The sequence below is a fragment of the Benincasa hispida genome, chromosome 3, assembly GCF_027475165.1.
Source record: "Benincasa hispida cultivar pf3 chromosome 3, pf3_genome.v1.1, whole genome shotgun sequence".
NCBI classification, from domain to species: domain Eukaryota; kingdom Viridiplantae; phylum Streptophyta; class Magnoliopsida; order Cucurbitales; family Cucurbitaceae; genus Benincasa; species Benincasa hispida.
This window is the reverse complement of record NC_143480.1, coordinates 72,911,867-72,936,266: the sequence shown is the minus strand read 5'-3', so window position 1 is coordinate 72,936,266 and position 24,400 is coordinate 72,911,867. Positions and strand designations below refer to the sequence as shown.

At 35.0% G+C, this 24,400-nt stretch overlaps 1 protein-coding gene across 1 annotated transcript; it reads right to left on the bottom strand.

Moving 5' to 3' along the window:
- Positions 1-412: 412 nt before the first annotated feature.
- Positions 413-8,969, bottom strand: LOC150037518 (uncharacterized). Its single transcript, XM_090312032.1, has 9 exons — positions 8,927-8,969; positions 6,260-6,439; positions 5,616-5,966; positions 5,416-5,483; positions 5,193-5,328; positions 4,756-4,894; positions 4,598-4,666; positions 4,357-4,530; positions 413-512 (listed from the first exon to the last, which is right to left on the bottom strand). The coding sequence occupies exons 1-9, from the start codon at positions 8,967-8,969 to the stop codon at positions 413-415; spliced, it is 1,260 nt and encodes a 419-aa protein (XP_090168158.1).
- Positions 8,970-24,400: the final 15,431 nt, after the last annotated feature.

Sequence of the window (24,400 nt, the reverse complement as noted above, 5' to 3'; positions counted from 1 at the left end):
GAGTTTGAACAATGTTGATTAGGACAAGTCTCACAACTAAACCAAAAGGGAACCCAAGCTAGAGTACTTACCTTAGCCACTAATTATCCTCAAATCAAGCTATTAAGGTTCAATGTTGACAAGAATGGAAGAAAAACTACCGTCCGGAGAGGAGAAAAATAGAGGTGAAGAAAATGAAAAAGCGGCGTAATAATTCGTAAAAACGACCTAATTTTTTTATAGCAGGCTGACGGGGTCGCGACAGTTAGGCAAACATTACAGTATTAAGGTGCATACACGCATCCGTCATAGTTCGTAGCACTGCCACGCTACAAGATAGCGCCATGGTGCTACACCAAAATATGTTCTACTGGAAACAACGTCGCATGTTGTCGCCACGACACTGAGTACTACACCTTTAGGGGCATTTTCGTCATTTTTTCTCCATTGAAGCTCTAATGCTCTTTTTAGCTCCTAATTGCTCCAAATTAACCTCAAACGGTCCATAATGACTGATTCTACCTTCAATGTGCCTGAAACATGTAAAAGCACTAAATAAACACATTAAACACTATAACGACCTTGAATTAAGTAGTGAGAGATACCACATTTTGATGCTATCAAATACCCCAACTTAATTCTTGATCATCCTCGAGCAAGGTAGTGTTAGTGTTGACATTCAACATATGGAAGCAATCTAACTACATTAATTTTAGTGAATTAGCATGCAATATTAGTTTTTCCCTAAATTAGGGTTAGTATACAACCTTTGAAGAATTCTCTTAATTACTTTGATCCATTATGAATTTCTTTTTGGAATCTTAGTATAGACAACCACAAGAGCTTTTTTACTATTCTCTTCACCTTAGATTAAGTGGTGGAACCCAAATTGAGATGAAATTGGATGGATTTTTAGGTTTCGAAAGGAAAAATATAGAATTTCAAAACATATAAATTCTCATCAACTTCAGAATTTTTGCATTAAGCTTTAATCTAATTAAAACTTTTCTTTTATACAAAGTTCACATGCAAATGGAATTAACCATTCACTTGCAAAAATTGATTAGGTGTTTAAAATTGGATAATGTGGGAGAAACCCACTATCAAATTTTAATATTTATTTCTTTATTTATTTATTAAATAATTTAATAAAAAAAAAGTAAATTGATTTGTAAAAATTAATTTTAAAATTGAATTTCATAAATTCAAATTTAATTAATTAATTAATTTAATTAATTTAAAAATTAATTTATATATAATCCATATTCATATATTCAATATTTAAATCAAATTTAAATATTTTCAACTCTCCAAATTTGTTTAATTTGATAATAAAACTTTAATTATATTACATATAAAAATCCAAACCCTTGTTCAAGACTAGGAGCCAGTGTACTTAAGGGAACAACCAATCTACTATCCCTAAATTTAGGTAGGAGTGAATTTCATCTTGCAAGACTATGTTCTTAGCTATTTACCCAATCCTACCCCTAAAATAGAAGGCTTATCGAGCAACGATGATGAGACACTCTCACCCCATGCAGATTAAAGGATAATCCCGAATAAACAGGAGTTCATAGTTAGCTCAAGGTTAAGAATGAATTATCTCAGGTCAGCGATGATGAAATAGTTGGTTGCTTTATAGAAAAGTGACTATTTCATGGTCCAATTTTTTGGGCTAAAGAATAGGTGTCGTGAATTTTATCCTATCCAAAGAAAATGAAATTTTTAATACTCTAACTACAACTAAAACTAGTAGGTAGCAATAGTGGAGTAAGAGGCTGATTCCAACAGAACCTCTATTAATTGGCCAAAAATAGGTTAATTGAATTTCAAAATGCAAACATCATACCTTAGGTACTACTGCTCTTATACCTTCTCTAAGTCCTTTAGTATCGAGCTTGACGTATCAAAATCTCTTTTACTGAATCATGTAAGCTTAAATTATAACAACATGAGCAAAGTTCAACATTCAAACTCAAAACATCACTACCAATGCATGCCTCGTGTTCTTGAAATGGTTTCTAACTGAAACATGCTATAAAGCTTCACTTTGAAGAGTTAGTATGTGTTTGGAATCATACATTTGCTTGGAAAAATCTTTGTAAAATAACTTAGCATGAGATAAATTTTTCATTTCAAAAATGAATTTCTAAAACATAATAAATACTTAGTCACTCACAGCATTTGGCAACTCCTTAGCGGATGATAAGCTTCGCCTATTGGTGTCAACCTTATGGACACAACATTATACTTTAGCTACTTAAAAATGTCTTCATTTTGAGACTAACTTTCATAAATAAACTTATGATCTTCTTAGTAAAAGACTTCACTTCCCAACACATGCCTTCTAGGTGTTCAACACTATTGTCAACGCATGCCCCACCTTCGGCTTTGCCTTGCTTTAGGCGTCCACTTGTTGCACACTAACGCCTAGAGCTTCCCTTGGGCATCCATGACACTCACAGTCGCCTACACAACCCCACGCACAGCCCCAATACATGCCAAGGCTTGCTTCAGCCAGCACGCACGCATCCAACCTCAAGCTGCCAACTTGTTCAACTTAAGCAGTTCCTTGCTTGTTCAAAGAATTCCAAACTCAAATTTCTCTTCAAATCACTCATTTTCCAGAGCTTTTCTCAAGAAACTTCCTTCTACAAACTTACTCAAAAATGTCTCAAGATACTTACCTTAAAATTTAAGCTCATAATATTTCATGGTTTGGTCGAAAACTTCAAAAATTTAGCACCGACTCTGGATTACCCGAGAGCTCGACCTTCTTGCACTTTCTTCAAATTTTCAGCTAGTTCCCATTGGTTTCTTCTTCTTGAAGCCTTCCACCATTAACTAGACTCTTTCATCTTTCAGATGGTTTTAAAATCTCTTCAAATGCTCGAGTGGTTTGCTCAAAACAGATGTTTGAATTTAGCATCCCCTTTTATACTTGAATCTGCCAACCATGCATCCTTAATAGGCTGCCACATTAGCCACTTAATGGGCTGATCCCACTAAACCGATATAGCTGGATTCTTTAAAAGGTGATCAAGGCTTATCAGCTCTCCTTGCTATCAATGTAAGCCTTTCCTTCAGCTAACTTCAACGCATAACAGCCCTCACCCGCAAGCCAACCTCAATGCATGTCTCCAACGTTTGTGCCATCTCATGCCTCACTCAACACCTTTACTGAATGCTGATGCCTTGGCCTCTTGGCCTTCAACATCATCGCATCATCTTGCTAGACCTTGCAAGGTGGATCAGTGCAACCTCTCATCATCGCATGTTAAGCCTTGATCATCGCACCAAACCTAGCTTGCACCTAAGCCAATGCCTTGTCATGCCAACACTCAAGGCTTTGCTTTGCTGCATGCCCACATTGTATGCTAACCTCCAATGCACAAGCTCACAGCCATCACTCATCTCTTGAATGCATGCACTAGTTCATCATCTAGTCCTTGCGCCAATGCCTAGACAGCCACCTTTCCTTGCATCTTCCCTTGCCCACGCCTAGTACAATTTTGCCACATATTCACTAACCTCTCATGCCCTTAGCTGCCACACATCTTGTTAATGCATAGGTCACATGCACCTAACAAGACCACTTTGGTGTGCACAACTCCAATGCCTAGCTCCCACACACTCGGCCATACTTGGCCTCCTCTAGAGCTCATCTAACCTCTAAGAGCAAGACCAACGCATAAGGCCACTCCATAATACTTAGCCAAATTTTCCCTTGCTTAGGCTAACTCAAAATTCATCCGAGAGCCATGCTTCACAACCTAACCTTTCCTTCTTTTCTTTCTTATTCCTCACCCAATTTCCCTACAATTTGACATTAACTCGGCAGTTAATCATTTAACAACCAAACACATCAATGGACATATTTAAGTAGGGAAAGTAGGGTTCAGGGTTCATAATTTCCTCCCCCTTAAGAAATTTCATCCTCGTTTGCTCTTCTGCTTCCCACGTGGCTTCCTCAATGCCATGATTCCTCCATAACACCTTTACTAAAGGTATTATTTTGTTTCTTAGCACTTTCTCTTTTCTATCTAGAATCTCTATCAGTTATTCCTCGTATGACAGATTCTTCTTTAATTGTACTGGTTGCACAGGTAACACATGGTAGGATCTGGCATATACTTCCTCAACATTGAGACATGGAAAATATCATGGATACGAGATAACTCTGGAGGTAACTCTAGCCTGTAGGTCGCTGGACGGACATGCTCTATTGTCTTGTAAGGTTCGATGTACCTTGGGCTTAACTTCCCTTTCCTTCTGAACCTAAGTATTCCTCTCCACGAAGATAACTTAGGGAATACCTGATCTCCAACTTCAAACTCTAACTCTCTTCTTTACTTATCAGCATAACTCTTTTACCTATCTCGAGCTATCTTAAGATTTTCCCTGATAAGTTTAACACCATCAGATGTCTGTTGAACAAGTTCTGGGCCTAAGAGCTTCTTTTCTCCAACCACATTCCAACATACTGGAGTCCTGCATGGTCTTCCGTATAGAGCCTCATATGGAGCAATCCCGATACTCAAATGATAACTATTTTTATACACAAATTTGATCAATGACAAATGCATATCTCAACTACCCTTAAATTGTAAAAGACATGCTCTTAGCATGTCCGCCAACATCTATATCGTCTGCTTCAACTGTCCATCTGACTGTGGATGAAAAGCTGTATTGAAATACAACTTGGAACCCATAGCCTTCTATAAACTAGGCTAGAAAATTGATGTAAACCGTGAATCTCGATCTGATACTAACGAAATTGGAGCTCCAAACTGACTTACTATTTTGTCAACATATAGCTTTGCTAGTCTGTCTAGGGTGAAAGTAATCTTCACTGGTGAGAACTTAGCTATCTTCGTTAATCTATCAACAATCACCCATATGCTGTCATAACCTGCCGACGTCCTAAGCAAACCATAAAAAAATCCATCATAACATGCTCCCACTTCCACTCTGGCACTGGGAGTGGATTAAGTAATCCTGCTGGCCTCTGCCGCTCAGGTTTAACCTATTGACATACTAAACATCTATCAGCATACTCTATTATCTCTTTTTTCAAATCAGGCTACCAGTACGACTTCTTCAATGTTCTATACATCTTCGTAATTCCTGGATACATAGCAAAGTTGAACTATGTGCCTCTTCCGGAATCGCCTACTTAAGTACTAAAGCATTAGGTACACATACCCTACCTTCCTTGAGTGGCACCCCATCTGTTCTTAATTGATAATTAGTCCTTCGGCCTTTACCTACTTTTTCTGCTACCTTTTGAAGATCAGGATCTTCTAATTGTTCAAGTAAGATGTCATCAACTAAGGTAGGTCGTACCTGGAATGAAGCTAATAAACCTCCTGACTAGCTAACTACTGAAGCCGCCTTTGCACTCCGCAACTTATGCAACAACACTCCTCTTACTGAACAAATAGCAGCCTTAGCTATTCTTGATTTCCTACTTATATCATCCACCATCACATTTGCCTTACCTGGGCGATAATCAATCATACAGTCATAGTCTTTGATCAACTTGATCCATCTTTTTTGTCTCATATTCAATTCTTTCTGATCAAAGATATGCTTAAGACTCTTATTATTAGTGAATATAAGACAACGCTCACCAAACAAGTAATGTCTCCACAGCTTCAAGGCTAAAACAATTGTTGCTAGCTTCAGGTCATGTGTAGGATAATTGCACTCATGTTTCTTCAACTGACAAGAGGCATAAGCTACCACTTTTTCTTCCTGCATCAGCACACAACCTAATCCCTGTCGAGATGCATCACAATAAATTTCAAACTCTTTACCTGAAGTAGGTAAAGTAAGCACTGGTGCTAATACTAATCTTTGCTTTAACTCTTGAAAGCTACGCTCACACTTCGGTGACCACTCGATTTTTACATCTTTCCTAGTTAGGTTCGTCAACAAAATGGCTATCTTAGATAAACCTTCTAGAAATCTCCTATAGTAACCTGCCAAATCAAGGAAACTACGTATCTCTAATACAATAGTGAGTCGCTCCCAATTAACTATGGCTTCCATCTTCTGGGGATCTATACTAACTCCCGCTGTTGAGACTATGTGCCCTAGAAATATCACCTAATCTAACCAGAAATTCATTTGCTAAACTTAGCAAATAATTCCTTCCCTCGCAACATCTGCAATACTATTTTTAGATGTTCCACATGTTCCTTCCTATTATTGGAGTAACTAGAATATCATCAATGAAGGTTGTCACAAACCGATCTAGGTATGGATGAAATACCCCATTCATGAGGTCCAGGAACACTGTAGGGGCATTCGTCAATCCAAATGGAATCACTAGAAACTTGTAATGCCCATACTTGGTCCTGAACGCCGTTTTCAGAACATCCGCTTCCTTTACCTTCAACTAATGATAACCCGATCTCAAGTTTATCTTGGAGAACATTGTGGCTCCCTTCAACTGATCAAAGAGATCATCTATAAAGGGTAATGGGTACTTGTTCCTGATTGTCACCTTGTTCAACTATCTATAATCTATGCATAGTCTGAAAGTACTGTCTTTCTTTTTTATAAATAAGACTGGCGCTCCCCAGGGTGACACACTAGGTCTGATATACCCCTTGTCTACCAACTCCTCCAGCTAAACATTCAATTCCTTCAACTCTAGTGGCGCCATCCTATATGGTGCCTGGGAAATAGAAGTTGTACCTGGAATCAAATCAATAGTAAACTCAACTTCCTTGTCAGGGAATACATCTAAGTGTTGGGAATGTCCTAGAACTCGCAGTTCGTGTTAAACATTTCTATTTAATCAATAACAATGACTTGTTAATTTTGCATCTTATTATGAAAATCCAATAAACGCATCCTTGGTTATAGTATGAATGTTGTAACTGTATGTAGTGACATAAACAGGATCAAATTGGCAGTATATAGCCTAAATGGTCTAATAAGTATATGGATGAAATTGGGTATTTCATCCTGGTAACACTATTGGATGCGGCCCACTTTGTAGTTGTTACAAGAAGTTGTAAGGTGCTACAAACGATGTGATCCAAAAATTGTTCATGTTGAGACATGAGAGTGGGAGCATCCTATGCAATGAGTTTGCATATAGACTGGACCACAAAAATAGTCACTTTTCTTTATAACAATCGTTTACTGTTAAAACTGACTTTTTTCATTTATTATATAACCTAGGTTAACTAAATTAATCCTGATCCTGTTTGTTCGGGATTATCCTTTGATTCGTAGACGGTGAGAGTAGTCCAACAGCACTGCTAAATAAACTTACCATTTTGGGGATAAGACCAGATGAATAGTTGGAGACATAGCCTTGCAAGATGGAATTCACTCCTATCCTATTTAGGGTTAGCACATAGGTTGTTCTCTTAAGTACTATCTCCAGGTCTTAAACAATCGGAGCCTCTCCAGGTCTCCAGGTCTTAAGTACTATCATTAGAGGATCAGTAGGAACCTAAGGAACAAGATGTGGTCACAGGGGTAAAACGATATTTTTGACCTAGCTGTGATTACGAATAACCTGTGAAGGATCGACTTACTGTTTATAGTTATTAAGTGGACATAATATATCTACAGTGAGAGGAGTTCAACTATGGGCTATAGTGGAGTGTCCCATTAATTAACGAATGGGGATTAGATCAGACTAATGAGTTTAGCCGATTAATCTTGAATTGTTGGAGCCCATGATCTGTAGGTCCGTGAGGTCCCCCTACTAGCTCGTAAATGGATAAGCTTTAGGGTAACTTGAGAGATTAATTTGAAATATTCAAATTAAACGGAACAAGAGAATAAATATTTAAATATGATTTAAATATATAAAGATGATTATTGTGTAAAAATTAATTTAATATTTGATATTAAATTAATTATTATTTTAAATTAATTTATGAAAATAAAATTTTGAATTAAAATGATTTAATATCATTTTTGGTTTTAAAAAGAAAATGAAAATCATTTGCATGATTGCACAAAAATGGAAAATGGGTATTTTCCATTACCATCATCTTTATGCTCACACAAAATGCATTATCTTCTTGACCTTGATTCTCCAAGCATGAGCTGCAAGCCATACACTCCATCACTTTGCATGTTCATCTATTATATAAAGTAGAATGGAGTTATTGGAGAAGGGGATAATGAACATAATTTCGAAAGAATTTTCTCTGAAGAAGAAGTTGTCTTCTTTGGCTGTGCTGCTGTGAGTTTCTCTGGTTTTCTCACTTCTTCAAGTTGTGCTTGAGTCCCATAACTCTGTCTAAAACTCCAAGAGCCTAGTAGGGAAGGCTTTGAGATGGTTCACGTTGATAACAAGGGCAGACAACAGTTGAACATGTGTTATCTTGAAGAGTTCATCAAAGGTATGTTCATAAAACCTTTTTTTTTTAGAAGAGCATGCTTTAGTTTTTGCTAAAATTAGTGAATTAGAAAGCTTATGGATCCTTGATACTTCTACTGTATGTTGTTTTACTCTTTCACTAAGAACTCCTGTACCACTCGTACACCCTTGGGTTTCAGCTTCCTATCTTATGAAAATACTATGTGAGCCAAATAAGCTTCACATTCTTTGCTTAGTAGTTTCCTAGCCTTCACTACTAATATCAAGCTTTCTGGAAGTTTTCTTTTATTTCGTACAAATAAAATTTCCTGTGCACCTGGTCTTCTAAAGACTATTTCCCTTTTGAAACAATCAAACTCTAATAACTCTAGTGGAATCAGGTCAACCCATACACTCTGATTTCCAATAGCTAACTCACAATTCCTATAGTACTCATGCACCACTAGAACATCACCAACAGGTTTAGAGATAAACAAATCCTCGAGCATGAACTTGAGCACTCTAATACAAATATGCTAGATATGAATGAGTACGTGGCACCAGGATTAAATAATACATAAGAAGACTGGTTACATAAAGTTACTATACCAGTCACCACGTTTGGAGACTTCTCAGCTTCTCGATGCGTCATTGCGTAAACTCTACCTTGTTGCTGGGGTCATCTTGCTACCACATTCTGCTTGGCTCCATTGAAACCCTCACCTCTAGCTCCAGCTACTCTAGACTATTCCACAGTCTAGAAGACTACTCTTTCCTCTAACTGAGCCTCACGGCTTAACTAGGGACAATCCCTCTTTAAATGCCCCATCTGTCCATACTGAAAACAGACGTTTCTTTCGTTGTAACATGTCCCAGAGTGATGCTTAGCATATTGCGCACAAAGTGGCTTCCTACTAGTACTAGCCACTGACTCGCTAGTACACCAGTCACTGATCTACTAGCTATCTCAGCTATAGGTCTAGATCTCTTCTGACTCGAACCTTGCTGGCTTGCACCATCCTAACCTCTCTGGTTTGTCTGTCCAGAGAACGAAGGTCTAAAACTTCTACCTCTCGATTCTACTAGAAACCTCTACTACTCATCCTTACTTCCCTAGGACTGGTCTATGTCAGTTACTCCTCTTGACCCTGTTAGTCATCTCAACTAAATGAGTGAAATTTACCCAATTAGCCGTGGAAGTAACTAGAGTACGGATCTTCTTCTTTAGTCCGTTCTCAAATCTCCTACAATGCTCCTTCTCTTCCACTATAATCAAAAGGACATACTATGATAACTCCATGAACTTTTGCTCGTACTCAACGATCGTTATCAATCTCTGAACCAGGCTGAGGAACTCGTCCCTTCTAGCTTCCCTGAAGGACGTCGGATAATAATTATCCTCGAAAACTTTCCTAAACTCTGGCCAAGTCATAGCCTCTAAACTACTACTCCTGGCCCCTACTACTTTCCACCATCTTTCAGCTTCTTTCAGCAATAGAAACACCGCCAACCCAATCTTACGGTCATTTGGGCATCTCATCACATTAAAACATTTCTCGATCAGATCTAACCAGACCTCAGTATCTGCTAGATACATGGCACCATCAAACGTCGTCGCATATAAGGATTTTAGCCTCTCAATGCCATACTTCTTCTCTAGGTCTGCCTAAACCGAACCCACGATTTTCGGTAACCTCTGGCCGATCTTATCAAATACCCTGTCCTCTAGATGAGGATCTGCTCTCATCTGTGGTGTACTCGACTCACTCTCCGAGGACGTGTTAAGAATCACTGGACCTTTACCTCTTCTTCTACTAGAGTCTGGATCTCTTCTAACCTCGGGACCTCTAGCGGTAGGGTCAGAATCCCCCTCTATTGTCTGTTTGCTCAGCCTGCCACTTCTTTTCAACATTTTACTTAATTAATAAGTACACATGTTAGGGACTCACTTTAGGGACCTAAACTAATGTATGAATTCTCTCTCTTTCTCTCAAAACCTTGGGCTCTAATACCATCTTGTCACACCCCCTCCTAGACTATTCTTTTAATCTAAAAGTATATATGACTGCAGTAGTTACCATCCCTTTTGTTGACACTTACTACCTACTAACATGCTTAGCCTGTCTAGAAACCCTAATAACAACAAACATGCATAAAATACTCAATGACCAACAGTCACATCCATCAAGGTTTCATACATTAGTAACATAAACAGAATGAACCTAACATTGGATCTTAAGAACCCCAACTCACAATCTAGTCCCTATATGAACAAAAACATGTGTACAAATAATTACAGAAAAACACCAAAATGGTTTAGAAAACTAAAGTCCTTGCTATTGAGTGGTGGAGCAGCAGCAGAGTTACCTTCTGGGGAGTTGACCGCTACCTGGAGAAAAGAAGTTGGGTTGTATGTCCTAAAATTCAAGTTTGTCATATTAAACATATTATATTATCAATAAAGATGTTATTGACGTTTATTCAACAAAATTGTTATTGAATATGTGAATTGCACTTGTAAAGTCTAAATCCAATAAACTAAAGATCCATGGCTGTTATATGAATACATGAACTTTATGTGGAGACAAAAGAGTGGATCAAGTTCAATAAATTTCCAGTCTATAGTATACGAATAATGTTGGGTACCATATTCTGGTAACACTATCGGATGCGGCCCACTCTGTAGTTGTTATAATTTGTTGTAAAGTGCTACAAACGAAGTGATCCTGATTTGTTCACGTATTGACATGAGGAGCGGGGGCGTCCTATGCAATGAGTTTGCATAAGATCGGACCAAGAATTAAGTCACTTTTACTTTATAACACTGTTTATTGTTTAAGACTGACCATTTCAAAGCGATGACCTAGGTAACTTGACCTTAATCCTAAGCTAACTATGAACTCCTGTTTATTCGAGATATCCTTATATTTTCATGGATGAGGATTGGCTCAATAGCACCGGCTCAATAAGCCTCCCATTTTAGGGTAAGACCGGGTAGATAATTGGGGACATAGGGTGCAAGATGAAATTCAAACCTACCCACTTTTAGTGATAGTAGAGAGGTTGTTCCCTTAATTGCTGACTTCGGGTCTTGAACAAGAGCCCCACCCTTTCATTTTCCTGAGAGGAACTTGGTTTAGTGATTGGATCACAAGCCAATTGTTCATAAGAGGATCAGTGGGACTTAAGGAACAAGATGTAATCTCGAGGGTAAAATAGCTTTTGACCCAGCCATCATTCTGAACAACTTGTGAAGGCTTGACTTACTTATTATGGTTATATCAAATGGACACATAATATATCTACAGTGAAGAGAGTGCAACTACAGGCTATAATGGACAGTCCTGTTAGTTAACGAATGTTGATTAACTACGTTAAAGAGTTTGACTAGTTAGTCTCGGATCGTTGGAGCCCATGGTCTCTGTAGGTCCATCGAGTCTCCTTGCTAGCTCAATAAGGACAAAATTGAAGAACTCGGTGAAGTGAGAATTTGAAATGTTCAAATTCGAACTTTAGATAAAATTGTATTTTATATGAGATTTAATTTACAATTCAATAATTAATTTATTAATTATTTTTTAGAGTATTCTTGAATATTAGCATGAAAGTGTTTTCTAAACTTAATTAATATGATTAATCAAAGTTAGGTGTCAAAAATAATTTAATATGTGATATTAAATTTATTCTTAAATATTTTCTAAATTTTGAAAATATCTTTCATAAAAGATTGATTTATTTATTTTTTAAATTAGTTAGTGGAAAAATCCAATTGTTGGAATTTCCCACTAACTAAGTGGACTTTGAAATGACACTTCCAAAGCTTGACATCTAAAGATTACATGCTAGTGGATTTTGAGGTGGAAGATATGCAAAATAGGATTTTGCATGAAATTTGTCTTTAAATAGTTTGTTTTCTGAAATGTGGAAAACAAATGCTTCTCTAACTTTTACTTTTACTCTTCCACCAAAATCTCTTTACTCTCCACTTTACTAGAGTGAAATTCTCTTCTTCACAAACAAAATGGTCCCACCACCGTATTCTTCAATCGAAGAATAGCGAGGAATTATCATTGGTGGTGTCGATCGAGCTCAAGAGAGGAAGATTGCGGTAGATTCTAAAAAGGTTGTAATTTCTAACCTTTTATGCATGCTTATTCTTGTTTTTTATGTAATGAGAACGTTATCGATCCTTTGCTTCCACTTTTACATGCTTTTTTTATGTTCCATCAATAGGTATCAAAGCATGCTTATAACGTTCTATTGCATATTGGTGGGCGTTTTTTCATGTATTGATTGCATTGTGGGCTAAAGTGGATATATTACGTTTTTGGCATTCATTTTCTTTTAATTTCTTGTTGAAATTTGTAATTGCTCATATGTTTATGAACATTAATGTGTGGCAAAGGATCTGTAAATTTTCTAGAGTCATTAGAGTCGTTATTAGGCTATAATTGCTCAGTTCCAACAAAGAGCACAACATCAATTTGGAGAAGAAATCAGTGTAGACCCGTTTGCTAGCTCCCAGACCCGAAAGTAGCCTTTCAGACCCGAGAGCCCGATACTCGACTCGGTTCGATGGTGTCCTTGCACGCACACCAGCTGTCGCCCAAGATCCGATCCGTTTGCAACCTGGTTCTCGCCCCGTGCATCTGCCATCCGTGCACCCGACCCGTTCGATCGCTTTGCAACCGGCTTCCAACCCACGTGCCTTCTTTCATTGACCGGCCCCTGCGCATATTGACCAACCGGTCCAATTGACTTAAGTGTTATATTAAAGCATGACTGTTTAAGGAAGCATGTTATAGATGAAGGTTCTAGGGTATAAATGTTATAATTTATTTTATATTTATTATAAAATAACCTAGACTTTTAAAATCTATAACAAAGATAAGATACATGCTCACCTAGGGTTAACTGGTGCAATTCAATCGCCTTTTTTAAGAATTGGAATTGGTCGATTACTTATAAAACACGAGTTATTTACTTACCTAGGGAGATCTTGTCTAAGGTTAGGGGTACTTAAGTTAACGGTTTACGGAACACCTCCTACTTGGAGATCAAACTTGCGTCTAAGTCAATAACCCTAGTTTTAAGAGCATGCATGAGTGGTGTAAGGTAATAAAATTGATTCATCACCTAGACATCATAGATTAATCCCGGTATAAGAGTTATACTAGGAAAAATCATCTAGACTTAGGTTATTTAATTAGCCGGAACATTCATAAGTAAAGAATTACCCAAAAACAAGTAGAGCATTTTAGTGGGAGTTTAATAACATATATGATATGTTTTCTAAATGATTCAGTGGGAATTTAATAACGTATATGATATGTTGTTAAAGCACCTCAGTGGAAAATTAATAACATATACAATATATTTTTATTAACTCTCGCATCCATAAGAGTTCACATCGAGATTCATGTTTCGCTTCGTGTCACCCTGGAATTGACCTCCATTCGAAAAGTTTTTGCATGAATCAAAATCTAGGTGAATAGGGGAAGTTGTTCAGAGTAAAATTAAATATACAATATTTTGATTTTAATTCTTACGTCCCTAGGGTTCACACTGTGAGATTCATACGACGCTTCGTGTCACCCTAGAGGTGACCTCCATTCGGAAAGTGTTTGCATGAATAAAGATCAAGGTGAATAAAGGGAAGTTGTTCATTATAAAATCAAATATGTGATATATTGATTCAACTCTCATGTCCCTAGAAAGTTCACACTGTGAGATTCATACTGAAGGATCTCTATTTATAGAGAACCTTTGAGTGGAAACGGATCATCTAAATTCCATTGTGATTGAACGCATACATTTACAGTCATATAAGAACAAATTATGCATAAAACTTAAATTGCAGCATGCTTTTGAAATAAAAACAAAGTTTAGAGATTAAACCTTTGAAGAACCATTCTTCAAGTTAATCCCTCGATCATACTCGTTCACGAACGCATCGAACAAGTCACGAATTCTTCTCGAACAGTAGCAAACAGCAACGCAGTCCTCGAATCAAAAAGGGACACTACCACTTGATGATCTTGGTATCCTCATAAGAATCTAGGAGTGGTGGGCTATGGCTAATTTTGGTTAGAGGGGAAGTTTGGAGTTAGAGGAGGAAGATGATCGAGAAGGGAACAATGTTGTCGTTTAGACGACTAAGTCTATCGCATAGACTATATTACTCGATCATTTAGTCTCTCAAAGAATCATGTAGTTACTCGATCGAAAATTGTGTCTCTCTTTGGAATTATGAAACAAATTTCATTTTTTCTAATTTTTACCACAAAACTAAATAACTACCCACTAAGGGTGGTTATAGAGAAAAAAATGGTTAATTATTGAATAATTAATAATTATAAATAAATATGATAGCTTACTTATCATATTATATTTATAACCTATAGTTTTAATATTGTATCATATACAATAGGGCTATTTTTAAATATAGAAAAATAAACCAAAATATTGACAAAATATGGCAAAATTTTAGAATTATCAATGATAGACGTTGATAGACACTGATAGACTTCTATCAGTGTCTATCAGTGATATTGATAAATACTGATAGAAGTCTAACAGTGTCTATCAACATCTATCATTGATAATTCAAACAATTTGCTATATCTTGTAAATTTTTTCAATACTTTTTCCATTTCAAATAATTTCCGTATACAATATATAAATCATAGTTCTTTTTCTCTATTTTATAGCATTTTATATTAAATTTAATAACTATGAATTTTATTCATAGAAAATATATTTGAATCATATATTCAAATATTTATTCCTCCAAATAAACAATAATGTATCGAACACATTATGTCAATCATATCATATATAATTAAATCCCCTCTTATTAATTTGAACATTTCAAATTAAACCAAAAACTGATTCTGAACTTAAATTCATTGAGCTACCATGGGGACCTTACGAACCTGTACCTTTAAGCTCCAACGGTAGGTGAATAACTGATTAAACTCTTTAATCACATTATCCACCATCCGTTAACTGTCGAGCACTCCACTAAAGACCGACAGCTGCACTCTTCGTACTACAGATATATTTATGTGTCCATTGGATATAACCAACCAATAGTACAACGATCCTTCACAAATTTCTCGTAATTACAATTGGGCCAAATTACCGTTTTGCCCCTATAGTTACATCTAACTCTTTAAGTACCACGGATCCCTCTAATAAACAATAAATCATAGTTCCACTATGACTAAACCCCTCTCGGGCCAAGAGAGGGTGTGGCGCGACATTGTTCAAGACCTGGAATCAGTTCTTAAGGGAGCAATTTATCAACTTATCTTTGCTTCACAGAAAGAGTGAATTCCATCTTGTGTAGCTGAGTTCCCAGCTCCCCAATCAGACAAATCCCTAAAATGATAGACTTGTTAAGTCAGCTATCTGACCACTCTCACCCATGTAAATTAAAGGACTTCCCTCATAGGCAGAAGTTCACAACTCACTCAAGATTAAGATCATGTTACCTATGGTCAACCTAGTGAAATGAAAGTCTCAATTATGAACGACGTTATATAACGAGACTAAACATTTTGTGGTCCGGTCTTATATAAACTCCTTTGTATAGAATATCCCTACTCGCATGTCTAATACATGAATGATCAGGATCAGATCATTTGTAGCACTTTACAACATTTATTACACCTACAAAGTGGGTCATACTCATAGATAAGGTACTCAGTCTTATCCATATACTACAGACCATTTAGATTATCACTTAAAAATGATCCACCTGTATTTCTTCACATACATGTTTAAGTTACAACGATAACCATGGATGTTAGCTTATTGGTTTGTGGTTAATGTAACGAAAATATCATATATTTCATAAAAAAAAGTGAATAAAATATCATATATTATAAATCATAGAATATTTGTTCATATAAGTGTTTACAAACTACAGGACCCTACGAGATTTAGGGCATCAACCCCAACAATTTTCTACTTGTCCTAAAGCTAGTGGGGTGTACAAGATAATCAAATTACAAGTACACAAAACAATAAACTAGGGCACAAACAAGCCCAGTACAAGATCTCAGACACTGCAGCCGTGAGGGCCTTTGTAAATGGATCAACAACATTGTGCTCCGAAGCTATCTTCTGACAATTTAGAGATACTAAAACTACCATTTCCATGTTAACGTTGAATTTGTAAATTGTCACATGAAAACAAAAATTGTTAACAGTTAATTTGTAAATTACATATATTTAACCACAATAATTAAAGAATTTCAGTGAATATAACTCAATGGATATGTACTATTTGCAACGAGGTCAAAAGTTCAAATCTCTCTACTCATTTTTTTTTGTACTAAAAGAATCATAGAAGCCAAATTAATATTTCTTTAGGGGTCATTTATTTGTTTTTTTTTTTTTTTTTTTGTGAATGTAGATAATCGAAATCTTTAAATGTATGGAATTATAGATATCCAAAATTACATATGTCTGACGCCCATATATAGCCATGTTTATTTTTTAGGAATGTTAAAAATATTTGGAAATACTTGGATAACTGTGTTTGTTTTATAAGATTTCTACCTATTTACATAATATTCCAAGAATGCTTTTACGACTATTCATTAATTTATAATTAATTGAATATAATTTTAACTTATAATTTGAATTTATTTTTAAATTAATATAGGTTTATTATTTTATTTTTTATTTTTCTCAAAGAAAACAGTAATATATATTAATTTAATGTTTTTCTATAAAATAAATATGAATTTAATTTTGAATATCTTTTCAAATAAAATAAAAATAATTAAAGAGAGTAAAATATATAGTTGATAATATTTATTTTAATTATAAAATGACAATAAAGAGTAGATATATATATATATATATATAAATCTGCAAATGTTGGAGAATCTCTAAATGTTTATGGTGGGTACCATGACTTTAGTCCTGCACTTGTACTGCAGCTTCGGTCGGTTTACACATTTGATAATGTGGATACATTACATCTAGAACAACAAACCACAAAGAATTGTACGGCTACCGCCCACAATGCCACAATAATCAAGGCCACATATTGCCCTGGCCGGCGCCGACCCACCACTTCCACGATGTTAACTCCTTACACCTTTCTTTTCCTTTCTCAAATTATCCGTTCAAAATTTCCGACATTTCGATATAATTTTTATTGGTGTTTGGTAATATCATTAAAATTTTGAATTTTGAATTTTGAATTTTGAATTTTTTTTTTCCAACCATTAACTTTATGCTAGTGCTAGGAAGTGTAAGATAAGGTTTTATTTTTCTTTTACCATACAAAATGTTTATTTTCAAGAATCTACATATTTTCATTCATATATTTTTTATTGAATTTTCACATCATTTCACCTTAAACTTGAATTAATATGAGTTCTCTAATTTCCTCTCATTTTCTCTCAAGCTCTATCTATTGGAAGAGTTTTTTTTTTTTTTTTTTTTTTTTTTTTCTTTCTTCTTTCTTTTCTATTATGTTGTGTTATGTTTAAAGTTATCTTTTTATATCCCTCTTATGTTTAATGTTATGATTTTTTTATGTTTATGATATTATGTTAATTTAATATTATGATTTTTTTTTTCATTTTTGTATGCACTTCATCTAATAGTAAACAAATCACAATAATTTATATGCAAATATTTCATGTCCTTTAATTTTTTTAATTAATTTTTAATATTTGAAATTATTTTTTATTTTTTAAAAATTTTGATCTCACATCGACATCGACATTTACACACACACACACATATATATATATAACAATTTCCATTCAATTCCATAAATTTTTCTGAAATTCTCATCGATATTTCCATAAAATTGAGACCTCATTATTTTCCTCAACATCCATATTTCAAACCTTATTCCTAAGTTTAGTCTTTATACTTACCACATAATTTTAGGGTTTACTTGTTCTCTCAAAATTAAGAAGTTTTGGATAAAATATAGTTAGTTAAGTTATAAAAATTCTCTTTTGATTACGAGTCTCGTTTAAAAAATTCCACTGAATTTAAAAAGGTTTAAGACTCATTAATAGACTACATGAAAAATTGACGTGGACGGTTATATATTTAGACAAACTTGTTTGACGAGGAAAGATGGAAATATTGATGGTCAAAGAGAGTAAAAAAGATTATGGAAAAAAAAAAAAAAAACCCAATTGCTCTTGTATTTTGGGTTTAGTTTTCATTCCATCATTAAATTTTCAAAATGACATTTTTAACTCATAAATATAGAGTTTGATTACAATTTAATCGACGGATTCAAAATGTTACGATTTTATTGTTTAGATTTAAAATTTGGTTCAATTTGATCCTTAAGTTTCAATATTTACATTTTTAATCTTGATTTTCTTTTATCAAATACTCGTTTCAACCTTTGCTGTTAATGTTTATTTATTAATTTAAAATAATTATGAAGTGATATTTTAAAACTAATTTCAACCATGATAAAAAAGATAGAGAGATTTATTTTATTATAATTCTTTTTAATTTATTTAAATTAATTAATATTGGTTAACACTAAAGACTATCTATGGGTACTTAATGAAGATTTGAGCCTAAAAATGTAAATTTTGAAACCTAGGGATACCCAGTTGAAATAAAACTCAAATTTCAAAGGTAATATGATAATATTTTAAAACTTATGAACTAAATTGAAATCAAACTTAAAATTTAGAAGTTATTTAAGGTGCTAAGTTGAGTTCTGAAGTTTAAAATCAACATGTCTGTAAAGTTAGGAAGTTTGTATTTTGGTTGAATAGTTGTTTAGTCTGAAGTTAGGAAATCTATGTTTGGAACGTAGAGTTGAGTTATTAAGTCAAAGTATCTGGTGCTATTTTTGGTAATTTAAAAAAGTATGATATTTTTGTTTGCTTAACTTCTAGTAGAGCCCTTAAATTACATATATATCTTTCCAATTTTTTAAGTCTCAATTGACACTACAAGGAATTAGTCATTTCCCAACGATGGAAACCATTGGCATAGACCCTAAAAAAGATTAGTAAAGGCTCTCTCGACAGTGAACAAGGCGTTGGGAGAACCCCGTCCAGAGAGTATCTCTCAACGCAAAGAACTCCACTGTCGACAAAAAGTTATATCTTTTGACGACATACATACGGCGTTGAAAATTCTTATTTTTCGATGATGATACTACATCATCGGCAAATAGTGTATCACCCGACGGTAAACCCATGCCGTCATGAGATATCACCGCCAAGGCATCCACATTGATTTGAGTTCTCTCCCGACGCTTCATTTGTAGGTATAATTTGATGGCTGTTATACCGTTAGGAGATCTGTATTTGAAAATGTAAACAAATTTTCATGGAAATCTCTAAACGATCCGTCAAGAAATCTACTGTCCACCAATAGTTTTTTTCCGTCAAGAGTTTGATTACCATTTTTTAATTCTTTTATTTTTTTTATTTTTATAGTTATGATCTTCATAACCTAATATTTAACACAAGAAATTGACATCACATAATATTGAAATCAACCAAAAAATGTTCATAATATTGTTTTTTTTCATCACATTGAAGTCACCCGTTGCTAGAGGTTTTCATAAGTAGTGAAAAAAACATAAGTATTCCACGAATACATATCTAAGCTAAGGATTTCACAAAAATATGTAAGTTGTTCACTTGAGTCACAAACCATTGACATAATTTTCAGGTTAAGACTTCAAAGTACTGGCAGATTCAGGATTTTTTTTTGTAAGGGGCACAATTTCATATAAATATAATTTTAGATGCATCGATATAATATTTAAATCATATAATATCGCTGAAACGAGCATAACTAACTTACATATAGGCAGATCCAAAATTTCATGTTAGGGGATACGACTTTATATAAGGTTAAAATTTTAGCTCATTAACGTCTCAATTTGTATCATATATAGTTTTTGAACTTTAAATATATACTAGATCATTGACATCTTGATTGTGTGTCTAACATGCAGTACTGGACTTCATAAAAACTAATATAACAATTGACTACAAAATTGAAATTTTGAGATTCAATTAGAAACAAAAAAAAAAAAATTCGTCCAATACAACGATTAATTTTTAAGCATTTGTATATTTTATGAGAATTTTAGATAGTTAAAATTGAAACTTTATAGACCTATTAGATATTTTTAAGAGATTTATTAGAGTTAAAGTTGAAAATTTAGATATTTATTATTCGAAATTTGAAAAACTAACAATCAAATTTGTATTAACTTGACTATAATTTTAAAATAATGGTAAAGTAAATAATCACAAAAATTTATATATAAAAAAGGTATTTATATATTTTAATATTAAAAAACTAAAAATCAATAATCAAATAGTGAGTTTAAAATTTTAAAAATATTTGTATACAAACATGAACATAGAAGAAAAACTGGTTAAAATAAAACAGGAAAAAAACCTATCTTTCAGAAGATTTGAATCCTGGTCGCCAATAAGAAAAGTTCCACTGGGGCACATGTTAAATATATTCTCAATGTAATATTATTTTTATATATATATATTTAATAAAAAATAACATATTTATATGTAAAACCACACGATGTGATGGGAGCACGTGTCCGTGACCTCTTCATAGATCCGTCCCACTTTAAAGGCACCTCGAAAGCAACATATTACTTAAAATGACAATAAGTTGAACAATTAGCACTATTTTTATTAAAGTTTTTGATACTTAAGATAAAACTTATAAAAAAACTACACCCAACATTCAATTAGTCTCAAACAAATATTAAACAAAACAATCATTCCACAACATATCATACACCCAAATAAGCATCTTGACAAATGTTACCAAAAATAAATCTTAAATTAAGATAAGCAAATTGTAGAAAATAATAAGGTTTTTAAGTAGGTTTTATTGGATTTTTTGAAAAATTAAAGGTCAAATGGCATTATCGTAATTATTGAGCAGTGGCAAACTTGTAATTTTTCCTTCTTCTCCAAAATTAAGGCCTTTTTCGTGGGTCTCCTTTTTGCTGAAGAAAAAGATTGCAGCCGCCCAAGGAGAGTTGGACTAACGCAAGACCAAAACGAGAGAGCCACCTAGGACACTAATCGGAGGCCGTCAGTGGAAGTAAATCAGGATCCATCAGTGAGCGTGGTGCTTGCATATCAGCAGACAGCGTGGGAGGTTTCCATCAGGCTGTTCGGTCTTGGAAGTTCACGGCATGGGTGGCAGTTCGAGCTGTCGCGGTCTGGTTTGGGAGGTTAGCCGATCTGAGTAGCAGGCAGTCCGGTTTCGCCGTGGAGGCTACTTCCAACAGCATTGAGAGATACGCGTGGTTCTGCGTGTGGTTCGCCAGTCAGAGGCGAGTTGCACACTGTTTTGGGCTGTTTTGCAGCAGGTTGTTCTCAGTAGACAGAGGCGTCGTTGTGTGCGGATCTCTCGATATCAGTGGATACTTAAAATTACAGATTGGTGATTTCGTTGATTATTTATAATTTATAAAATTCCTTTATTGCTCATTAATAAATTAATTCAAGTTGGTTCTCAAAATGGATGTAGACCAAACTGGTCGAACCACTATATATCTTGATGTTCTTTACTACTTTCGATTTATTTCTGCTGATTGTTTGCGTTCTGTTTGGCCAACTAAGTTAGGTTCAGAAACTCTCACAAGTGGTATCAGAGCTCCAATTAATCCAAAGAGGTTGTGTGGTAGTGTGTGCTGGCATATTCTTTCTTTAGGATTTTTTTGTTGGAATTATTTTTGACAGATGACTTCGATGTCTACAAGGTTCGAAGTTGTTAAATTTGATGGGAAAGATGATTTCGAGTTATGGAGGAAAAAGATTAAGGCTATTCCGGTACAACAAAAGGTAGCCAAAATCTTAGACGAAGATAACCTTCCACCAACAGAAGCTGAAAAAAGGGATATGGATGAGATGGCCTATACGACGATAATTCTGTATCTGTCAGATGGAGTGCTTAGGCTAGTAGATGAGGCTACTACTACAGCGGAGTTGTGGAAGAAACTGGAAAGTCTTTATTTGACTAAGTCCTTGCCAAATAAATTATATCTAAAGGAGAAATTCTTTGGATATAAGATGGACTCAAGTAAAGGCTTAGAAGAGAACCTAGATGAATTCCAGAAGATTATAGATGTCAGATGAAAATCAAGCAGTTATTCTTCTGAATTCTTTGCCAGAATCGTATCGAGAAGTTAAGGTACCTATTAAATATGGACGGGATTCATTTTCCATGGATATAGTGTTTGATGCCTTGAGAACAAGAAATCTCGAGATTAAAAAGGAACGCAAGGATGGAGAGTTACTCATGGCCAGAGGCAGAAATGAGAAAAAGAACGAAAAAGGAAAAGAGTCGAGATCCAGGTCGAAATCAAAGGGGAAAGCAAAAACTATTTACTATGTCATAAAGAATGACACTTTAGAAAGAATTGCCCTTTGAATAAGAGCAAGGAAGCATCAAGTAGCAAGCATACAAGGGATTCTAGTGCAGTAAATATTACTGATGGGTATGATTCAACAGAGATTTTGATGGTATCCAATAGGGACATTCAGAATTCTTGGATCATGGATTCAGGGTGCACGTTTCACAGATTCCTAATCGGGATTTCTTGATTGACTTTCAGGAAAATGATGGGGGATAAGTTCTGCTTAGTGATAATGGTGCTTGTGATGTAAAAGGAATTGGGTCAGTTCAAATTGCAACACATGAGGGTATGATCAGAAATCTTACAAATGTAAGGTATGTTCCAGAACTCAAACGAAATATAATTTCTCTGGGCGAATTAGATAGAGCAGGTTATTCTTATAAATCTGATAATAGAGTTCTGAAGGTTATCAAGGGTTCTTTGGTTAAGTTGAAGGGGACCTTGAGGAATGGTCTTTATGTGTTTGAAGGTACTGCAATTTTAGGTAGTGCTACTATTGCATCTGGGAAAGAAACAGATAAATCTATGTTATGGCATAACAGATTGGCTCATGTGAGTGAAAGAGTTCTGCAAGCTCTTTCACAACAAGATTTGCTTGGAGGATTTAAAGACATTGAACTCCCATTCTATGAACATTGCATAATGGGAAAGTCTACCAGAGTGAAGTTTGGGAAAGGGAAGCATTCTACTAAAGGAATTTAAGATTATATTCATTCAGATTTGTGGGGTCCTACAAAGGTACCTTCTATGGGAGGTTCGAAGTACTTTATGTCAATCATTGATGATTTTTCAAGAAAGGTGTGGATGTATCCACTAAAACAGAAGGATGAAGCTTTTGGAAAATTTCTTGAATGGAAAAAGCAGGTTGAAAACCAGACAGGCAGGAAGGTAAAATATCTGAGGACATACAATGGTTTAGAATTTGTGAATCACAAATTTGATAAATTTTGCAAATCTGAGGGAATTACGAGGCATTTCACTGTTACGTATGCTCCATAGCAGAATGGTTTAGCTGAGAGGTTCAACAGAACAATTATAGAGCGTACAAGATGTCTCTTGAAAAATGCTTCATTACTCTTGAAATTTTGGGGGGAAGCTGTCCAAATTAATAGTAGTCCGTCTTCCGCTTTAGGCCTAAAGACTCCTTAGAAGATATGGACAGGAAAAGCTCCAAGTTTGGATCATCTCAGAGTATTTGGATGTTCAGCTTATGCTCATGTTAAGGAAGGGAAGTTGAACAAGAGGGCACTTAAATATATGTTTATTGGCTATCTTCAGAGTGTTAAAAGATATAAACTTTGGTGCTTGGAAAAGGGCAGAAATAAATGCATTATCAGTAGAGATGTGACCTTTAATGAAACAGAGATGCCATTTCATGTCAAAGAGCAGTAGAAACAACAGACAGTTGATCAGGTTGAGGCAGAGGTTAGAATTGATTCTAAAGAAAAACCATCAGTTAGTTCAGGTGATTCCAGTGATCAGTCATCCAGTTCTGATAGTAGACAGCCTCAACTGCAGAGAACTTTGATTGATGAGGGAGTTTTGGTGAAGAAAGCTCAAGTGGCAATGACCTACAGAACTATCAGCTTACATGTGACAGGCCTCAGTGGGTGAGGCAAGCTCTTACGAGGTATGGTTATGCTGATTTAGTTGCT

Excerpts from the sequence above, each read along its gene's own strand:
- LOC150037518 (XM_090312032.1), bottom strand. The coding sequence starts at position 8,969 with ATGACGCATCGAGAAGCTGAGAAGTCTCCAAACGTGGTGACTG. Across the intron at positions 5,484-5,615 it reads GTGGAGACATTACTTGTTTG|GTAAGGCAAATGTGATGGTG; the intron begins GTGAGCGTTGTC and ends ATTATCGCCCAG. Across the intron at positions 4,895-5,192 it reads TGGGGTGCCACTCAAGGAAG|GTTATGACAGCATATGGGTG; the intron begins GTAGGGTATGTG and ends GGACGTCGGCAG.